Source organism: Leopardus geoffroyi, chromosome D3 (genome assembly GCF_018350155.1).
Source record: "Leopardus geoffroyi isolate Oge1 chromosome D3, O.geoffroyi_Oge1_pat1.0, whole genome shotgun sequence".
NCBI lineage: Eukaryota > Metazoa > Chordata > Mammalia > Carnivora > Felidae > Leopardus > Leopardus geoffroyi.
Window position 1 is genome coordinate 71,935,112 of NC_059339.1, and position 22,312 is coordinate 71,957,423.

The window sequence follows — 22,312 nt, forward strand, 5'->3', positions numbered from 1 at the left end:
TTTACCTCATTTTTTTAGCATCACAAAGGAAAAGCCTAAATGAAAAATGTTTGCTGCTTTTGCTATTAACATTTCTACTGCCTCAGTGACAGCCAGCAGTTCCTGGTGTGCCTAGCTCCTGAGGAAATAGGTATTGGCTGGAATCTGATTGATGGCGGCAGCCATAGCCCAGGCTGTCCCAGCTGGGTAGGGGCTGGCCCGGGGACCACTGATAACGTTGTTCCCAAGGACACTGATTTGGAGGGAAGGATGGGGAAATCTCATTTAAAACGTATATGATCGGTCTACAGTTTAAACTTATGAGGCTAGGTAAAAATGTTCATGGATGAACTGGGCATAGCTTCTTTTCTCTCCACCCGCCCCCTGCCGCTGCCCAAACATAATCCCTTTTCAAATGAAAGCCTTTATGGTTTGGCTTCATGTATGTTTATAAGACTTTCCTCTTTATCATGCCCACTGAAGAGACACTTTCTCCTTCTCTTTATGCCTCCCTAGCCATTGATGTCCTTCCTAGACTTCCCAATGGTTAGGCCCTATATTTGCCTAAACAAATTATTTTGTGGATAATGCATCTTTCTTTCAGAAATATTTGATGGACAACCATATGCCATGCACTGTGCTAAGTGCTCAGAGTGCACAATATAATAGACCTAGCCCTGCTTTTGTGGAATTTATGGATTAGCCGGGAAGATGGTTATTACATCAATTCCATAGTTAATTAATTACAATTGACGTAAATGGTGCAAAAAAGTCATCTAGAGATGATTGGGTCTATCTAGGCTTGGGGGAGGCCTCTCTAAGGAACTGAGAATTCTGGTACTGAACTGGCATTGTTAAATCCCAGGTATTCAAGTGCTGTGTTACTGAAGGGCTTAAAAGAGTAAAACCTTCACTCCTTGCATGGGTAGGTAGTAAACATTTTAGAAAAGAATTGCAGTTATGGCTGTTTAAAGGCCTTGAGCAACATTACAAAGTAACATATATAAGTGAACCCCTAATGAATCCTTTTAGTGTTAAAATTCGGACTAAAGGAAAACTGAAGGATCTTGTACAAAAACCACAATAAACAGGGTGAAATCCATCTCACCACGGTTCTTGCATAGTGGTTGTGTATCTCTTGCTAACAACACTTAAGGCTTACTGTACAACTATAATTAGGGTAGTTGACATCAGTAAAATTTCTGATACTGAAGCCCAGCCACTTTTGCTGACTATTAGGAACTGATAAAATTTGAATTATAAGTGCTGTATTTCTCATTTCTAGGACAGGGGATAAAATGAAGCTCCCATACGTGTCTGACTTTTCCAAATTCAAAGCAGTATGTTCTCTCCTTTTAATAGTTCCCAAATGAATCCCTCCGGAATAAGTGGTGGCCTTTGTTAATGCACATAGGTACAGATATTATGTGAACCCGCAAGTTCACTGGTAGGGAACACTTACAGCGAGTCCAGGGGTGGCTAGATGATTTAAAACTGCTGAAGCATCCTGGGCCAGACTAAGTAGGAAGGCTGAAAGCTTGAGTGCAATTCATTCTTGGAAACGGCCTTTCCCAGAACCAAGGCTAACAGTGGAAGCCTTCCATGAAAGTACCAAAAATACGTTTGTTTTTTTGAAAAAAGTTTGTATATGCTATTTGTAATAGTGTAGTATTTCAGGCCAAAGTTGGTCTCTGAGAATTCAACCCAGGGTAGAATGTACTTACTAAACAACAGAGTTTACCCAGCACTACGTGGCTCTTTGGGGGTTGAGGAGTGCAGGGGTACTGATCTATAGAAGAAACTCCCCTTGAGACATTACCATGGGTTGGGAAAATAAGGTGTGTTAAGAAGTATAATAATTCAGTACTAAAAATTAATGTACATAATGTAAACATTTAAATGAGTTTTGCTCCTATTCTACTTCTGTCTGTAAAGTAGGGACACAGTTATAGGGCTATTGTGAGGATTAGGTAAGGTGATTTATGATAGTGCAAATGGTAACGCTGACACCTTGTCTGAAGTCGGGTTAAATGGTGAGCTGGTTAAATGGTGAAGCATAGAAGTGACCCTAGGTAATCTGGCACCCATGTGTGTTCTTTACCATCCCAGACTGCCACTGAGTATGTTAGATTGTGGTAGAACCAACACTCAAATGCAGTTATCAACATCTGGATGTCTGCAATGCTCTTTTTAAACATTTAGAGTCACATAGAACCTCAAAAAATATTTGTGTATTTTGTAGATATTTGACATACTCTGGAGATGTAAAATAAAATACCCTCCCTCAAAGAAAACCCTCACATATACAAATATGTAAACACTTTTTGGGCTTTTATTGGTACAACTGATATTGTCATATTGTCTGTAAGTTATCAGTGCTGTAAAAATTCCAAAGATTTGTGAGATGATTTCCCGTAAGCAAGACTAGAGAAAAGGAAATTTTTTTAGTCAGTGCTTTTTAACTTTTTAAATATTTATTTATTTATTTATTTAGAAAGACAGAGAGTGCACTCGGATGAGTAGAGGAAGGGCAGAGAGAGAGAGAAAGAGAGAGAGAGAGAGTCCCAACCATGCTCCAACTATGCCAATAGTGCAGAGCCCAAAGGGGGGCTCAGTCTCATGATCCATGAAATTGTGACTTGAGCTGAAACCAAGAGTTGGATGCTTAGCCAAATGAGCCACCCAGGTGCTCCTTGAATCAGTACCTTAAGAAAACCACAATTTTGGTTTATATACACAATGGAGTACTACGTGGCAATGAGAAAGAACGAAATATGGCCCTTTGTAGCAACGTGGATGGAACTGGAGAGTGTGATGCTAAGTGAAATAAGCCATACAGAGAAAGACAGATACCATATGGTTTCACTCTTACGTGGATGCTGAGAAACTTAACAGAAACCCATGGGGGAGGGGAAGGAAAAAAAAAAGAGGTTAGAGTGGGAGAGAGCCAAAGCATAAGAGACTCTCAAAAACTGAGAACAAACTGAGGGTTGATGGGGGGTGGGAGGGAGGGGAGGGTGGGTGATGGGTATTGAGTAGGGCACCTTTTGGGATGAGCACTGGGTGTTGTATGGAAACCAATTTGACAATAAATTTCATATATTGAAAAAAAAAAAGAAAACCACAATTTTGATAGGTAGATGTAAGGATAGAGGTTTTTGTTTTGTTTTGTTTTGTTTTGTTTTGTTTTGGTTTGGTTTTGGTTTTGTTTTTTAGAGGAGATATGAGAAAAACAATTAAAAGGAAGCCAGGCTTAGGGAGTAGACCAGTTCAACAGATCAAGAATTGTTTTATAGGAGTTGTGGAAGTTGAGCCCGAAAGGTGCCTTGTGCTATATTCTTGGGTACCAGCTTTTGGGGTATAAGAATATACTGGAAAATTTGGGGGAGATTGGAGTTTCTTAAGTAAAGCAAAAACTTTGGTGATGTAGGAACACTGACCTTTTACTATGTTTGGAATGTATTAAGACAAGAAAAGAGTAGAGGTAAGAAGACCACTTGTGCTTTGATTACAGTGGATCAGATGTGTCTGAGCCAAACTTTTTTTTTTTTTCCAAAAAAGGCTCTTGTGGATCAGGTAGCTATTTTTCATGAGAATGTAGTTAAAATTATACTTGTATCTCTCTATGAATGAAACATGGGAATCATTTGTATTGCCTTAGAGCATTAAATGGCTCTTCCAAAAATACTGTATTTCATTCTTACGAGTTACAGTGAGTTTAATGTTCATTACTACGTGCTCATACTCATGCCTTGAAAATATAGTACTGAGGTGATAGCCTATAACTTCTTCTCTTAATACTGTTGCTGGGTTGTTACAGCACCAAGAGATGTGAGTGCTGGAATTCAGTGCAATATTGGGAGCATTAGTTTAAGCCATAGAGAGCCTTGTAAACTTACAATTGCTTTTTGATGTGCTGGGTTTGCTTTGCAGAGACAAAAAGAAAAAGCTACAAATTAGGTTTATAATTTCTCACTGTGTCAAATAATCAACTATTTGAAAGTTTCAAACATTATTACATCATTAAATTTTAAATAGGATGCGATTCTGACCTCGTTTATTAAAATCTGAAATCATCATAGAGTGCATACTGAAAAAACATGTGGAATATTAGCCAATTTCATTAAGTCTAATTATATTAACATACACTTTTATGTCCTGTGTATGATTCTTCCAGCTAGTTGAAGTTTACATAAAGGAACCGGTTGTTGAGTATAAATTTGAGTACAGGCATACCTTGTTTTATTGCAATTTGCTTTATTGGGCTTTATAGATACTGTATATTTTTTTTTTTTACAAATTGAAGGTTTGTGGCAATCCTGTGTCACCCATGTCTTTTGGCCCTATTTTCCCAAAAGCATATGTTCACTTTGTGTCTCTGTGTCACATTTTGGTAATTTTACAATGTTACAAACTTTTTTCGTTATCGTTATATTTGTTATGCTTATCTGTGATCAGTGATCTTTGATGTTACTATTGTAATTATTTTGGGGTGCCATGAACCACGCTCATCAAACATTGATCTATAAATATTCTGTGTGTTCTGACTGCTGCACCATCAGGCCATTCCCACATCCTCTCCCTCTCCTTGGGCCTCCCTTTTCCCTGAGACACAAAGATATTGAAATTAGATGATGAATAACCCTCTAGTGGCCTCTAAGTGTTGAAGTTAAAGGGAAAGTCATTCATGTCTCATTTTAAAACCAAAGCTAGAAGTTACTAAGTTTAGTAAGTTAGGTATATCAAAATCTAAGACAGGCCAAAAGCAAGGCTTCTTGCCCCAAACAATCAGCCAGATTGTGAATGTAGAGGAAAAGTTCTTAAAGGAAATTGAAAGTACTTCTTTAGTTAATACACAAATGATAAGAAAGTGAAACAGCCTGACTGCCAACAGGGAGAAAGTTTTAGCAGTTGGATAGAAGGTCAAACCAGCCACAACATTCTCTTCAGTCAAAGCCTAATCCAGAGCAAGACCCTAAGTCTCTTCAATTCTGTGAAGACTGAGAGAGGTGAAGAAGCTGCAGAAGGAATGTTTGGAGCTAGCAGTGGTTGGTTGATGAAGTTTAAGGAAAGAATCCTTTCTTATGATATCAAAATGCAAGGAGAAACGGCAAATGATGATACAGAAGCTGCAGCAAGTTATCCAAAAGGTCTAGCTAAGATAATTAATGAAGGTGGCTACAACAGACAACAGATTTTCAATGTAGACAAAAAAAAAAACCTTCTATTGAAAGAAGATGCCATCTAGGACTTCCATGGCTAGAGAGGGGAAGTCAAAGCTTCAAAGGACAGGCTAACTTTCTTGTTAGGGGCTATTGTAACTGGTGACTTTAAGTTGAAGCCAGTGCTCATTTGCCATTCTGAAAATCATAGGGCTCTTAAGAATCATGCTAAATCTAGTTTGCCTATGCTCTGTAAATGCAACAACAAAGCCTAGATGACAGCATATCTGTTTGCAACATGGTTTACTAAATATTTTAAGCCTACTGTTGAGACATTCTGCACAGAAAAAAAAATTCCTTTCAAAATATTACTACCCTTTGACAATACACTTGGTCACCTAACAGCCCTGGTGGAGATGCACAACATGATTAATGTTTTCATGCCTGCTAGCACAGCATCCATTCTGCAACTCATGGATCAAAAGTAATTTTGACCTCCCAGTCTTATTATTTAAGAAATACATTTTGTAAGGCCAAATCTGCCATAGATCGTGACTCCTCTGATACAATAGGGCAGAGTCAATCTCTTCTACAAGAGATTCACCATTCTAGATGCCACTAAGCACATTTATGATTCATGGGGAGAAGTCAAAATACCAACATTAATAGGAGTTTGGAAGAAGTTGATTCCAACCCTAATGTATGACTTGGAGGGGTTCAAGACTTTAGTGGAGGAAGTAACTGCAGATGTTGATGGAAATAGCAAGAGGACAAGATTTGGAAGTGGAGCCAGAAGATATGACTGAATTGCTTCAATCTGATGTAAAACTCAACAGATGAGGAGTTGCTTCTTATGGATGAGCAAAGAAAGTAGTTTCTTGAGATGCATTCTACTCCTGGTCTTCACTGCTATGAAGATTGTTGAAATGAAAATCAAGGATTTGAGATATTACATAAACTTAGTTGAAAAAGCAGCAGCAAAATTTGAGAGGGCAGACTCCAATTTTGAAAGAAGTTCTACTCTGGGTAAAATGCTATCAAACAGCGTCACATGCTACAGAGAAATTGTTTGTGAAACTAACAATTGATCAATGCAACAAACTTCATTGTTGTTTTATTTTAAGAAATTGCCACGGCCACCCCAGCTTTCGGCAGCCACCACCTTGATCAGTCAGCATCCATCAACATCAAGGCAAGACCCTCCTACTGGAAAAAGATTTCAACTTGGTGAAAGCCCAGATGATGCTTAGCATTTTTTTTTATCAATAAAGTACTTTTCAATTAAAGCATCTTACATAATACTATTGCACACTTAATAGATTACAGTATAGTGTAAACATAGCTTTTATATGAGCCAGCAAAACAAAAAGTTCATTTTATTTACTTTATTGCAATATTCACTTTATTATGGTGTTCTAGAATTGAACCCACAATATCCCTAAGGTATGCTTATGCCCTTTAATTTAATATTTTATTCCATACTTGAGAATTTAGTAAATGGGTTTTTGGATCACCACAGACATTTAGATGTAAAATAAGTATTGTGAATTTTATCTAATGTATATAACTTATACAAGACCATATAGTTGAATATACATAGGTATCCAGATATTTTTATCAACTTATTCAAAATACTTTATTCTTACCTGTGTTGCATAAATCATATAATTTGTATGTGTAGATAAATTATTCCCAACCGTATTTCCTTAACTACAAAACAAAATACTAGAAGTAGAGGCCAAGAAGAAAATGATTAAATTAAAAAAAAAAAAACCTCACAACATCTGGCTAACTATTCATTGCATTTTTGCCTTGTGTAGTGTATACAAGCCATTCTCTGTTTAATTACATGCTTTAAATCTACATTTTAGCCAATTGGTTATAGATTAATGTACGTCTTTTGAATAGACTCTAGACACTACACTACAAGGAGTATAGAAATTGGACTTTGAACAATTTCTTTAGCCAGGACACAAGTTAGCAGAATCCTTTTGGTCTCTTTACTCAGCAGTTAATCCAGCATAGTTCTAGATTAATTCTGAATACTAAATAAAAATAGAATTATGCATGCAGCTGGCACCCCCTGTAGACATATTTGTAGTGTTGAGATAACCACATCCAGGCATCCAGATTTCAGAGCCCTAACTGGGGATCCAGATGAGTAATTTTAGTACCTTATGCGTGGGATACATTTTGACTGATAAATTAATATTTCCACAAGTATGAATGGTTCTGTATGGTCTAGGGTTAATCATTCTTACTAAACAACAAACTTAATATTGCCTCTATAGATCTGCAGGCCTGTTAATGTGAGTGGAGATATAATGAGTGATAAACCATCTTTGGCAGCTTCTACCTATTCCACATGCAATATTGATGTAATTTCCTATTTCATAGATTCAGTTATCTGGCAATTCAAATATTCTAATCCCTGAAAGAAATATGAAATTCCACTTTACCTAGGGAAGGCGACTTCTCTACAACCTTTCTGATTGTTCCCATATTAAATTATGATGTTTTAAGTAAGTCATTCTTGCCTTTCCCCTTTTGACTGAAACAAAAATTTTATCATATTGTAGGGAAAGTTAGTTTGTGAGAATTAATAGACCAAAAAATAAAACTAATAGTTCAAACTGAGCACAAGTAGAATTGGCTACTGACTACATATTGATGGAAAATTTATTGTTAAAATTTGGACCTGGACCTAGAAAATTTTGACTTGGTTAAAACAAATCTATAAAATTAAAAAAAAACATGGTAACATAAAATATGATCAGAAAAACTTGAGGTAAATGATGAATGAGTTAAATTTTTTTTTTGAAATACACACACAATGAAAACAATTCCAGTAAGATTAAAATGAAAATAAAAATATTAGAATATAACTGTAATGAATGAAAAATGAGTCAAAGAATTTAAAATTATTTAATGAAATTAACTGTAAAATAAAATCTCCAATGTTTTATCAGAAATGGCATAATTCATTCAAATGTGTTTGTAATCATTTTTTAAAAGTTTTCGTGGTCAAAGCACTGTGGTCATAAATATCCATCTGTTCACAAGAAGGGGATTCAAGAGGGCAGAATCAAAATATTTTCTACCTTCTCATGTACATCATGATGGAGGAGGCTCCTTTCACTGTGTTCATGCTCAGTAATGATTAATTAATTTTACTTTCGTCATTTCTTTTTTCCCCTACATTTGCTTAATCATCCATATGATTGCATCTTTTTCACCTGTTATTGCATATGGACATCACAGTGGTTGTGTGAGTTGAGTTGGCTCTCATCCCATATTATAGCCCATAAGAAATGAAAGAAGTTACCAAAGAACTCATACAGAGTAGGTGGCCCAGCCAAGCTAGAAACACAAACTAGTCTAATTCATTTTCTCAGTATAACACAACCATAACTTGAAAATACTGATGATCATTTACCTTAAGCAGTCAACTCCTATGAGAGTGTTTTCTGTTACTGCAATTGGTGGTTAATGTCCCCCATGTTTCTTGAAATTCCTCTAGGCTAAGCAGGACGGCCAGTCCTTCATGAATCCCCATAACTTCATAGTCCTTTGTCCAAAGCTATGTACTAGGAAGCACAAAGGACCAGGATTCAAAAGAACCAGGTCTTATTTGCAGAATTGTGGAATTTTATGTCTCTGAACCTCAGTTCCCTCATGTCTAAAGTTAAGATGACCTTGCCTGCTGTGTTTATTTTACAAGACTGTTTTATGAATGAATAATACAAAATAGTAAGCTTCTAGAGATTAATGGCAATATCTTTATCAATTTTTTAGCCACAGAAACTATTGTAATGTCAGATGCATAAAATATAAAGAGCAAAGGAGATGAAATTGGACAAAATATAAAATACAATTTTCTACAAAGAGTACAGATGTGATTATTTTTATTAGTGGTTCTTGTACCTTATCTGAAAGATTTGTCCTTCCTTCTTTGTTTTTCCCCTAGGACCACTGAGGTTCCTATCGCAGACAGAATCTGTCACGGCCTTTATGGGAGACACAGTGCTACTCAAGTGTGAGGTTATTGGGGAGCCTATGCCAACAATACATTGGCAAAAAAACCAACAAGACCTGATCCCCATCCCAGGTGATTCCCGAGTGGTGGTGTTGCCCTCTGGAGCCTTGCAGATCAGCAGACTTCAACCTGGGGACACTGGAATCTATCGATGCTTAGCCCGGAATCCAGCCAGCTCAAGAACAGGAAACGAAGCAGAAGTCAGGATTTTGTCAGGTACTGCTGTGCTCAATAAAGAGCAGATTTATATTCTTTGAAGTAGTTTGAACAACGATTTTCCCTTTAACGAATACTTTGTAATTATTTTTTAAGTTCTGTACTGTTCGGGAGTTTTGTTTCATATTCCTTTCTTTCTTTCTAAGTGAGTCATTAGATGAGGGTATGCCAAAAGCATTCCTTATTCTTCCCAGTGTTGTAGTTGAAGTTTGTGGAGAAACAGGTATTTTCCTTATATTTGGCTTCATTTTTGTATGTATTCACTCATCCTATTAATATACAAATCTTTGCATAAAGTTCACTGCTAAGCATTTTTTAAAGTTTATTTATTTTTGAGAGTGAGAGAGAATGAATGAATGAATGAATGTGCACAAATAGGGGAGGGGCAGAGAGAGAGAGAGAGAGAGAGAGAGAATCTGAAGTAGGTTCCAGGCTCTGAGCTGTGAGCGCAGTGTCCAACGTGGATTTCACCCCTTGAACCCTGAGATCATGACCTGAGCCAAAATCAAGAGTTGGGTCCTTAACTGCCTGAGTCGCCCAGGTAACACCACTGCTAAGCACTTTTAATGTATTATTTTATTTTCCTGTGATAACATTCTAAGAGGTAGTTATTATTATCCCCATTTTCAGAGGATGAGAGTGAGGTTCAGCAAGGTTAAGAACCTTCCCCAGGTTAATACTGAACATTCATTTGCTCGTCAATTCATATACTCATTTCTGAGAAACATTGGACTAAGTACAGAGATATGGCAATGATTAAGACTGACACAGAGTCTTGCTTATTAGAGTGCTGGATGAATATGGACATGTAAGTCATTACAATAAAGTGTGACTGATATTATGATAAAGGAAGTTGTTTTTCTCTACCTCTTATCTTCCTTTCTCTTATCTGGCACATCTAAGACTTTGGGCTCCTTTTCTTCTCCTACATAACCAGAGGTTAGACTGGATATTTTCTAACATCTCTCTCTTCCAATAACTGCTACTATCTTCTATCTATGTAGTATCTACTTTCCCATTTAATCGCACTATAGGGTTTACAGAGACTTACTTGTGAGAATCACAAAGAAGACACACACTTGAGTAATTGTGACAGGCTTCCTATCAAAGCACTGATGTTGGCTTTTGTCTCCACATGCTGTGTGCAGTTATCACAAGTCCTTCAGCTACAGAGAGGGTAATATTCCTAAGTCCACTTCAAAAGCAAACTGGCAATTTGAACATATCTAGGTACTACGATAAGGACATCTCTGAAACCTCTTCTAATTCTTTTGTGTATTCTCTCCTCCATCAGTCACAGGGATACTGACTTATACATGTCAATAACCATCAGCACCACTGTTTCCTTTCATCTGCTAGTCAGTGACAGATGCTAATGTAGCATTTATTCCCAACACATACATGCATTTATTTAGGCATCCATTAGATACACAAAAATTTTAAATATTTATATTCATATGTCCTTAATAATGCATCTAAGTCAATCAGATGGGAAGCCTAGGTAAGTCACACAGAAAATTGGCAAGACTGTGTTAGGCGATCTTAATGTGAGTGAAAAGTCTGTTTTCCAGTGGTATTAAGGGATAAAGTTGGACTAATTAAATATTAAATCTGAAGTGGAAAGTTTTGAAAGACACAGAGACATAAGCATCAGATCACCCTTTACATTTATTTATTCACCTTGTAAAACACATTTGCATTCTAATCCATGGAGATTTATTTAAAGCCAAATTTCATCTTGTTAATTTGGTGAAAATCAAGAATATGTTGGTATACTTTGGAGGTGTGTGGGCATTTTTTATGTGAATGGAAATTGTATTTTTTTAAATCATTACATACAAAGAGAAATTTTCTCCGAGTTCTATCATTTCAAATATAAGCTTCCAAAAGGATTTATGACCTGAGATAATACACACACACACACACACACACACACTGTTGTCATACTTGGTTAAGCCTGTCTCTCATGCTATTGACCGCATAAAGGCTCTGCTGAAGGAGCATATGTTTGTTTCACTTATCCCTGAGTTTGCAAGTTGCTTTAGAGGTCAAATACACAAATCCACTGTGAGTGCAAAATTGAATGAGAGAATGAATGAATGAATGAATGAATGGTCAATCCCAGCCTCTTTTAATTGCCGCTTATGGTTTTCTCATTTTTAAAATCATGCTAATCCCTTCTGAATGAATTTCTGTTTTCTATAAGTACCAATCTGAGGAAGTAATAAATTAGATACATAGATGACCCACTCTCTCTTCTAATGCTTATTTAATCAGGTAAGATGGAGTCAATTAAAATAGAAAACCATCAAAGTATTAACATGACTTAGAAGCATTAAAGTGGTTTCTGAATGGTCACCACTCTTTAAAATAATATATTCTGGGGCGCCTGGGTGGCGCAGTCGGTTAAGCGTCCGACTTCAGCCAGGTCACGATCTCGCGGTCCGTGAGTTCCAGCCCCGCGTCGGGCTCTGGGCTGATGGCTCAGAGCCTGGAGCCTGTTTCCGATTCTGTGTGTCTCCCTCTCTCTCTGCCCCTCCCCTGTTCATGCTCTGTCTCTCTCTGTCCCAAAAATAATAAATAAAAACGTTAAAAAAAAATTAAAATAATATATTCTTCATGGTCATTTAAGTACCATCTTGACTGATGAAGTTATTTGTTTTTGGATTAGCTTTAAACATAAACACTAATGTGTGTAGAAAGTTATCTAGTACTAATTCATATATAATTTGATGTTCTTATTCAAGTTTATATAAAATAAAAGTCACCCCTTTTATATATCAGATGCCCGATATCACCAAGTTAACTGAGTTCTATTAAATTCAGATTTTAAGAATCAAAGAGTTGTTTTGAAATGTTGCCTTTCAACGAGCAATTTCAGTTTATTTACTAACTAACTAAATAAGTACCTTATTCAACAAACTCTCCAGTGAATTTTATAGACCTGCCATGATGCTGGTTGCTAGGAATACAAACTTGGGAGACTGTGCCCTAAGACAGCAATAGTGTAGTGGGGAAAATAGACAATGAAAGTGGATTGTGCTGTGAAGGACGTAACAGTGGTATTCCCTTACATAGAGAGAAACACCAGGTGCCAGTTATGAAGAGCAAAGAAGTGTACACCAGGACAAAAGTACAGCATCAGCACAGCATAAAGAAAGGAGATATAATAGCTTTTCAGGGGACCTGCACTTAGTTGTTTTAACTGGGTCATAGGGCACAGATGTGTTGGAGGGGACACACTGGAAGTAAGGAAGATAAACTGGAAGAATGAAGTTAAGGTAGAATGTGGGGCATTAACCTGGAGAGAATTGACCAACAGTGGCTACTAAAAGGCAATCAGGCAGGATTGAGAAATGAAGATGAGAGAGGAGATCTTAATTAAGGTGAGGTCTTAGAAACATACCGATTATGAGGGAGAGAATGGACTCAGTAAAATCTGGGCTCAGCAAAATCTAGATAGTCACACTTTTCTGTGAGATTGGGGATGGAATTGGTGCTATTGTGTTCAAGAAAAATTATAAACTTTTAAATGAGATTTCCCCATAACATTTTACACTTTCCAGATTAAATGAATAATTACTTATTTCATTCAAAGTTAGGGAAATTGGTAACTAATGTGTTGACTAATGTTTTAAGGCAGAAATTGAATTCTTGCTTGTGAGGACTTGTACATTTTTAACAGAGTAATGTAACAGAGTAAATTAGTATTAAATTGTTGTAAAGGGGTTTTGTTTTGAAATACTGATAATACAGTACTGAATAAGGTTGCGATGGTTTAAAGCATTTCGTGATGGAGAATGTATGAGGTATTGAGGGGCCACTGGGATTGTCAGGTTCAGTTTATTTAGTTCTCATGACATCTGAGTGCCAAGCAGTAGATTGAATTGCTGAATTATAAATCTGCTTTGGGTACTAGGTTGAGTGAAATAACTGGCCCATACATTGGAGCTCTTATTTCAGTTTTCTTAATGGCCTAATTGAATTGATCAATTGGTAATCCAATCTATTGTTCATTCGTTTAGCTGCAATTAAATGACTCTGGGTCTTGGAAAGACCTGAACTCTAAATATCTATACAATTAGAAGCATTGGCTTTTAATGGAATACATTGGACTAAAGTATATTTGGAATGATTTTTCTCTCTAATATTTATTTTCATTGAAATGCATTTTAACAAAAACCGTTTCAAAATTCATATTATTTAAAGAAAAAAAATATGTATATATAGTTTTAAAACAAAATAGTTTCAGAACTGTGTTTATCACCAAGAATCTATTACTGATGGATACATAAAACTTTTTGGTTTGACTGAATATTGCTTATATTTCAAAATTAATTACATTTTGCTACCATTAGTTTTTATAATTTCCCAGAATAATAGTCTATAAGATAAAACAAAGAAGACACATTCTTTGTTTTTTTAAAAATTTTTTTAATGTTTATTTATTTTTGACAGAGACAGAGAGAGAGAGAGACAGAGCATGAGTGGGGGAGGGGCAGAGAGAGAGGGAGACACAGAATCCGAAGCAGGCTCCAGGCTCTGAGCTGTCAGCACAGAGCCTGGCGCGGGGCTTGAACTCACGAACCGCGAGATCATGACATGAGCCGAAGTCGGACGCTTAACCGACTGAGCCACCCAGGCGCCCCATCTTTGTTTTTTAAATTTACCATTGAGCCAGACAGTTAATTCATGTAACCATATTACTAACATAAGGGAAAGAACTGTAAATTCAGGTAAACATATCTAGTTCCAAATCAGCACAGACAAGGGATAAGTCAATTTTAGGTGGAAAATTTGCAGACTGTTTGTAGAGATTATTCCTTTTCTAGATATTCAGATGATAACCATTTGTAGAATGATAGCAGATGATAAATCTGGAATGAGAAGTTGAACTTCTTTTATGCAGAACATTGAATCCCGTGTCTAGAAATTTAGACTTGATTCTATTCACTTTACTCATGGTTGGCATCCTTGAAGGTTTTTCAGTAATATGTATCATGATATAAACACACTCACAGAAAAGTAGGAATAAGAAAGCGAAGAGCAAATCGAATTAACTTATAACCTGGTATTTTTGTACCATACTTAATGTTTTTCATTGCACTAAAGGATTTTCCCATAGTCTGCCTTTTTATTTAGGTTAGTTTTGAATAAAACTATTTCTTATGCTGTGCTATAAACAGAATGCTATTCGCCTTTCATAGATCTAAGTTGGATAAAATGGATTTTTCTGCTTCTCTCTTACATGTACTTAGAAAAGAATGAAATATGACTATATTGTATTTGAACCATGTTTCCTAAATAGTAAATCAGATTTAATTCAGATTGCATGAAGGAGTCAGCATGTGGATTACCACGATCTATTTCATATTGAGTTACTATCGATCAATTGAAATATTATTATAATAAATTGCTAAAAGCATAGAGTATGACACCAGACTAAGTACTAATCTCAGTCCTATCACTTACTAGTGGTGCAATTTAGCACAGGTTATTTATCTAAATCTTTGTTTATTTTGCAAAATGTAGAGAGTAATGTTACTTATTTATTAGAGTGGTTATGAGGTTTTAACTTAAGAGGCCAAATACAATGCCTGCAATTGCTAAGTCCTTATTAACTATTGTAATTACTTTGGCATTTTAGAAATTTCAGTCTTAAGCAGTTTGGTTCTCATGTCAATATTATTTATCTGATTGTAAATTACCTGATTTAGATTCTGGATATCTAAGTGTTCATTTGTTTGGTGGTAGTTAATTACACATACTTAATGCTCTTTATCCATAGTATCATCTGTTTCTGCATTTGCTTTTCATGTCTATTAAAAGGCAGACTATACTTCAACTGTTTCTTTAGTAATACATTGCTACATTATTTTCACCCCAGCTTTCTGTCATCATTATTTTGTTTACTATATAAAATATTGCAAGAGGCACTGGCTTAGGAATGAGTTAGAAGATAAATAAGACTTCTGGTATTTGATCTTTATTAGGTATTACCAATTCACTGAATCTTATAAAATCCTTAATTTCCTTGTCTTTTAAGAGAAGAGGTTGGTCTAGAGCAGTCTTTCCAAATTTTCTCACTACCAAGACTCTCATTTATTATTTCATTCCACATTCATCTCCAACTCTGCCATTGCAATCACAGTGTTTAAAAGTTCAAGTTTTCTAGACAAACTCTAATTGTTAAAAACTATGAGGCCATGCTAAAACACAATAATAATGGTCAAAAATCAATCTCATAAACTATGAGACTGTCTTACTTTTAAATTAATTTAAAAAAACAATGGTTTTGAGGTGGTTTATATTGTCATAAAAAGCACACCAAAGGAAAATAAGATAACTTCTATTGTATACCACTGACCATACAGTGAAATGACCAAGTTGCATATCATGATGTGCTCCACCCCTTTACCCCCAACCATAATAGCTTTGGCTTGCCCTCTTTGAGAACAGGGGCTGAACAGAGCATGGAAACCAGTGGATAGTCATGCTATATTAGAATTAGTTTTGCAGGTCAGGTCTTTTAACAAATGTAAGACAGTAGAGATAATCAGTATTTCCTAAAGAGTTGATGAAATTCCATTTAGATGCAACCAAGTTTATATGCTAGTAAGCCTAAAGTTTATATGTTAGTAAGCCTAAGATGACTTACAGTGGATAAGTAGACAATATGTGTTTGATTCTTGAATTTGTTAAAAAGAAGTCTTCATCCCTCAGTGCTGTTTTGGGGATATCAACCTACTCCAGGACTCCAAGTTAAAAGTACTTGAAATACTGGGGGATTGGTTACATTTTTTCTTGCCATGTCTGTCATTCTAATGTTACTAGTGATCTCTCCCTCACTAGATCCACTAGTTTTTCGATTTTCGTTCTGGACCTTGAGTGATAATAGATACTATTTATATGATCTCCTCTAAACTTCCATCCCCTGATGTGTTGCTATTTCATACAAGGTCAAAAGCAAAAACAATATACTTGAGATTGTTCTCTGTAAGGAGGAATGAAGATTTCTTGACAAAGAGAGAGTATTTCTTTCCCAAGAGTCTTTTGGGGCTGGTATATAGTCAGCTCTGCATTTACTAGGATTATGACACTTATCATCCCTAGGGTAGTTGACTGAAGAGAGCAGCAGTCTGCCTTGACTCATAAACAAGGCACTTTTTCTGAGCAAATGTGGAAGCCCAACCTATATCCTATTAGTGCAAAAGTCACAAAAAATCAGTGAAAGGATGGGTGGAGCTTCCTTTTCTGGTCCTGCTTGATATCAGTTTATTCCTGGAGCATAAAAAACACATATTTAGTCATGAGTTAATGAGCATACCTTTATTATTCAACATTGACCAAATAGGAAATAACGCAAGTACTTTTTTGGTTCTTTATCAAAAACGAAAGTTGGAGTAAATAATCCATTACTTTTCTAGAAAATTTCAAATTCTGCTTTACGCATGTATATAAATTATGAAGATTTCTGGGTTCCCTAAACTAACTTTGACACATCATAATGGCAACATTTGTTTTCTGGGACTCTACCATCAGCTGTAAAACTACAAAAAAAATCATTCTATAAATATAAAACCACTTCCTTCAACCCTGCTACAAAATGAAACTGATAGACTCAAAATTTGCCCGTGAAACACAGGGATACAGCCATATGCCAATGGTAAGAATAGACATTCTGCTTTCTTCTTCCAAACTCTATCTACAAATAGCAGTATGTGTGTGTACATGGAGAAAGAAAGAGGAAATATGAACAGATGTAGGAATATTTACAGAGAGGGAATGTCATTTTTAGTACTGGATTGGTGTAAATGAGGAAGGGAAGTAATAGAATCATAGAGGGATGAATACTAGCTCCTGAGAAATGGTTTCTTTCTCCTACCCTTTTCAAAGCTCTTTGGCTTTCAGCCAGATGGAGTTTTCTTTTCTTTTTTTATTAAATAAATTTTGATTTTCCTGTGATCACCTTGGATTAAGCCGGTTTTTAATAAAATACACTCTAAACACAGAGTTAGAAGGAGTTCGATGGAATTTTTCACTCAGAGCACATATTATTATATCTGCTTTGGTTTGAAGGCACACGGTACCTGCTGAATTTCCTGAAACAGAACTAGAAGGGGGATGGCTACGGAACCAGCAGGTAAACAGTATGTTAGCTTGAAATTGAGGATGCAGTCAGGAAACCAGCTCTGTGAAGTTAAATTAATTTGTAACTCTTATGCCTGGGAAGAAATCAAAGACAATACCCCACTGTCGCCTGCAGTGTCCTTTCATTTCCAATTGGAAAAGTGTTTGATATTTCATTGAGTCAGTCATTTAATAAAGAAAACCAAAGAGTACACAATAAGGGCAGGGGGAAAGATTCTGTATTCAGGAAGCATCAAAATTAAAAGCGAGCGCTGGTTATTTTGAGGAAGATAGTTATTAAATTGTGAACACCGGTATTTTTGTCTGGTGGCCCAGACACCAACAGTCCATAATTAAATTTCTCTCTGCCTCAGTTATTCTTGAGATTCAGCTATGCAGGTTTAGTGTTGAGATCCATAAACAATAATTGAGGAAAATGGCCCCATTAAAAGAAAGTCATTGTCATCGCAGGGTGAGCATGCATTCCACTCATTGGTCACATCAAATGTCCTAGAATAGTAATAAAAAGAGTCACCTTTCACTATAAAATGTATCCAGCATTGGATGACATATGTAATCAGTCCAGTTTTCTATCATGAGGTAAGACAAAATCATGTGGCCCTGACACATTTGGGCCTGTAAATGCAGAGTCCAATTTAGTTTCTAGCTGGCCTCAGAGACTCAATTTGGCCACGTTAGTGTCTGATAGAATTTTTTTTATTGAAATGCCCTTAAATAGAAAATACTCTCCCTACTTTCACTAGTGTGCCTCCCCATGTCTCTTTGGGTAATGAGCTCTGAAGACAGTGGAGTTTTTATTTTTAAATATGTGAAGTGTAGGTAAATGTGTCAGGTTATATGGTCCAAGATGCTTCTTGATTTTTATTTTTTTTAATTTAAGTTTTAAAATTTTTTAAATGTTTATTTAATTTTTTTTTTTAATTTTTTTTTCAACGTTTATTTATTTTTGGGACAGAGAGAGACAGAGCATGAACGGGGGAGGGGCAGAGAAAGAGGGAGACACAGAATCGGAAACAGGCTCCAGGCTCTGAGCCATCAGCCCAGAGCCTGACGCGGGGCTCAAACTCACGGACCGCGAGATTGTGACCTGGCTGAAGTCGGACGCTTAACCGACTGCGCCACCCAGGCGCCCCAATGTTTATTTAATTTTTGAAAGAGAGAGAGAGACAGAACACAAGCAGGGGAAAGGCAGAGAGAGAGGGAAACACAGAATCCGAAGCAGGCTCCAGGCTCTGAGCTGTCAGCACAAAGCCCAATGCAGGGCTTGAATCCATCAACTGTGACATCATGACCTGAGCCAAATTCAGACCCTTAACCAACTGAGCCACCCAGTTGTCCTGTTGATTTTTAATCGACTGCTGAAAGACAGTGATTGGAAATAGTTAAGATTTTTACCGCCCTCACAAATGCAAATAAATAATAATGATAATAACAGAAATAATAGTAATAACAATAATAGTAAGGAAGAGGAAGAGTAATCATTATTCTTATCAGTTTCTACTTCAAGGATGCAAAACTATTCCCGTGTTGAAAGGAAATGGGCTTCTTCTCAGAAGATGGGCTAATTTGTTGAAGCTGTGTCTACACTGTTTCTCAAAGTATCCTCTATGGACTCTTACTGTTTCTCGAGACACTTTTAGGGAATCTGCAGGGTCAAACCTATTTTAATGATCATACAGTTTTGGTTTTTTTTTTTTTTTTGTATTGTTTCCCTATGTTGACTAAGAATACCTTTTACGATGTGATAAAAATTATTAAGTTTATTAATTCTTAATCCTTAAGTGCATATATTTTTAACATTCTGCATATAAAAAGAGGAAATGCATATGAAGGATGTCTAAGTACATTGATTTTTTTATTTCCGCGATCATTTGAGTTTCAAGCTGAATTAGCTTTTTTTTTTTTTTTTTTATAGAACACCATTTTCGCTTGAAAGGGCAATCAACGGAAAAACTATAGCTATTCAGACTTGGGTACTGGTTAGACATTTTCTCAGAAATGAACAAAGTGAGCCAGTCAGTTTAAGGAAAATAGTATCTGCTGCCAAGGATGAAATTCAAGCTTTTAAGTTAAAATTAGAAATTTGGAAAACTTGTATCTGCCACTTGAGCATGACAGCATCACAACATTAAAAGGCCTTTCTGATGGGATTGGTGGCAATAGTAACAAATGGGGATTTTTGATACTGTGTAATGAAATGTGTCAACAGTGGGAAGATCTGTCTAATTCACTGTGCCATCCCGAATGACCGCAGCTTGATGTGACAAGAATCCCTCATGGGTAAAAGATCTATTCACAGTCCAAGACAGAGCAATGGATTTTTATATAGCAGTGGAGAATGTTTATTAATATGGCGTCGGATTCCATGTTACAAGTAACTTTCAAGAAACTACTTACTGGAGTAGTGTTAAAGGATAAAATCTACAATTATTTGAAAAGGCAGTTAAAACACACCTTTCCTTTTCCAACTACATATCTGTTGGAGGTTAGTTATTTTCATGTAATTCAACCAGATAAACATACCAGAACAAAGCAAATGCATTATTCAACATAACAGTCTAGTTATTCTCTATTAAACTACTCATTAAAAATTTTAGAAAAATGTAAAGTACTACCCGTCTTCTCACTAATATTTTTTTGTTTTGGAAAAACAAAATACAGTTAATACAGTTAAAAATACATATATTATGGTAAATTGTGAATAAATATTCAATGAATACATATTTTTTTAAAGTCTCTCAATTTTGACTTTCAATATGGTAAATATTTATGGCTATAAACTACATAAATAAAAGCTCCTTGGGGTCCTCAGTAGTTTTTAAGAGTACAGTGGTTCCCAAAACCACATAGTTGTGAGATCCACTGTCTACATCATTATTCATTTTCCTAATGATTATGGATCAGTCCTCTCCAACTCAGATAACAGTTTAAGCCAAATATATTGGCCAGATTTTTCATTTAAAAAGTTAGAAAGGTGGGAAAGGCAGGCAGGCAGGCAGGCAGGTAGATAGGCAGACAGGCAAGCAGGTAGGCAGGCAGGAAGGTAGGTAGGTAGGCAGATAGGCAGGCAGGCAGGTAGGCAGGTAGGCAGGCAGGCAGGCAAGCAGGTAGGTAGGTAGGCAGACAGGAGGGAAGGCAGACAGGAAGGCAGGAAGGCAGGCAGGTAGGCAGGCAGGCAGGAAGGCAGGCAGGAAGGCAGACAGGCAGGCAGGAAGGCAGGAAGGCAGGCAGGAAGGCAGACAGGCAGGCAGGAAGGCAGGCAGGCAGACAGGCAGGCAGGTAGGCAGACAGGAAGGCAGGCAGGCAGGTAGGTAGGCAGGCAGGCAGGAGGGCAGGCAGGCAGGAAGGAAGGAAGCATAAGCAAAAGCAGCATGTTACGCTAAGATGTTACACTTTAAATGCAATCTAAATGTGTATGTCAGAGAGCGGTATCACTGTCACGATTCTTCTCCCTTTAGTTACATACTACCCTCTGGCCCTCTGAAGAGGATTAGCTTTATTGCCACCAGGATGAGAATAAGATCAGGTTTGAGAATCAGGCGAACATTTCCCACCCCCTTACCAACAGGAAAAAGTTAAACTGGGTTTTAGTCTAAGCAAATCAGACTGCTTATAATCAATTTAGAAAAATGGCTGCATAATTTTTTTTTGCATTAACTTCCATGAACATCATATTAAAGAGGTCTGCTTCTTTTTTTTTGTTTGTTTATTTTTAATACATAAATTGACAGAAAAAAATCAATTTTTGCTGGTTTGAGTTTAAAGCTATTGCCAAATATGTTTTCTTGTCTCTACCCTTGCATTCTCCTCTCTTTTTCATTTTAAAACATATAGTACATACATAGAAGCATATGAAACATTTGTGCAGTTTAAAGAATAAAAATAAAATGACCATTTGTGTACCCATCACCCAGTTAATTAAATAGAGTATTACAAACTGGAATTCTGATTCCATTTCATGTGATTAAATCATGCTCATTAATTAACTGGAAAAATTTGCCATGTTCTATTAGCTGAATAATTCCATTTGGGTATGAATAGTCAGTGCCCATATAGCAAGAACAAAAATGATTTTTATGAATAGTTCTTAATGCTATCATAGCCCCTTAAAATCAATTTAGTCAACTAAAGTCATGACCTAGAATTTCAAGTTTATTCTTTGCAGGGCTTTTCTATCCATACTATTGTAGAGCCTAGAGAGAAAACTTTCATCTGCTCTTAAATATGTGCCTTGTGTCTTAATCATTTACTTTTATAATTTCTTTGTTCCTTGTGTAATTGTCATCCACCTTACAACAACAGAATTTAACATAACTGTGTACACTGAAACTAATATATGTTCTTATAAAAAGCTTTGGAAATCCAAAGATATAAATAAAAATCACCTATGATTCTATCACACAAAAATAGTATTGACAATTGTACCTCTATCCTCTTTCATTTCATTTCATTTCATTTCATTTCATTTCATTTCATTTCAAGTTTATTTACTTTGAGAAGGAAAGAGACACAGAGAGCCCATGTGCATGCACAAGTTGGAGAGGAACAAAGAGAGAGAGGGAGAGAAAGAATCCCAAGCAGGCTCCATGCTAAGAGCTAAGAGCATGGAGCCTGACATGGGGCTTGATCTCACAAACCATGAGATCATGACCTGAGCTGAGGCAAGAGTCAGAGGTTTAACCAACTGAAGCATACAGGTGTCCCATCATCCCTATTTTATTTTATTTTATTTTATTTTAAACATTCTTTTATTTATTTAAGTTTAATT

At 36.3% G+C, this 22,312-nt stretch overlaps 1 protein-coding gene across 4 annotated transcripts in view; it reads left to right on the top strand.

Moving 5' to 3' along the window:
• The window catches only part of DCC (DCC netrin 1 receptor), a 1,140,843-nt gene that overhangs the window by 513,930 nt on the left and 604,601 nt on the right, over positions 1–22,312 (top strand). For all 4 annotated transcript variants that reach the window (XM_045458871.1, XM_045458872.1, XM_045458870.1 and 1 more), the window contains exon 3: positions 9,109–9,393. In XM_045458871.1, coding sequence (XP_045314827.1) covers positions 9,109–9,393 — 285 coding nt within the window. The remainder of the gene's footprint in view (positions 1–9,108; positions 9,394–22,312) is intronic.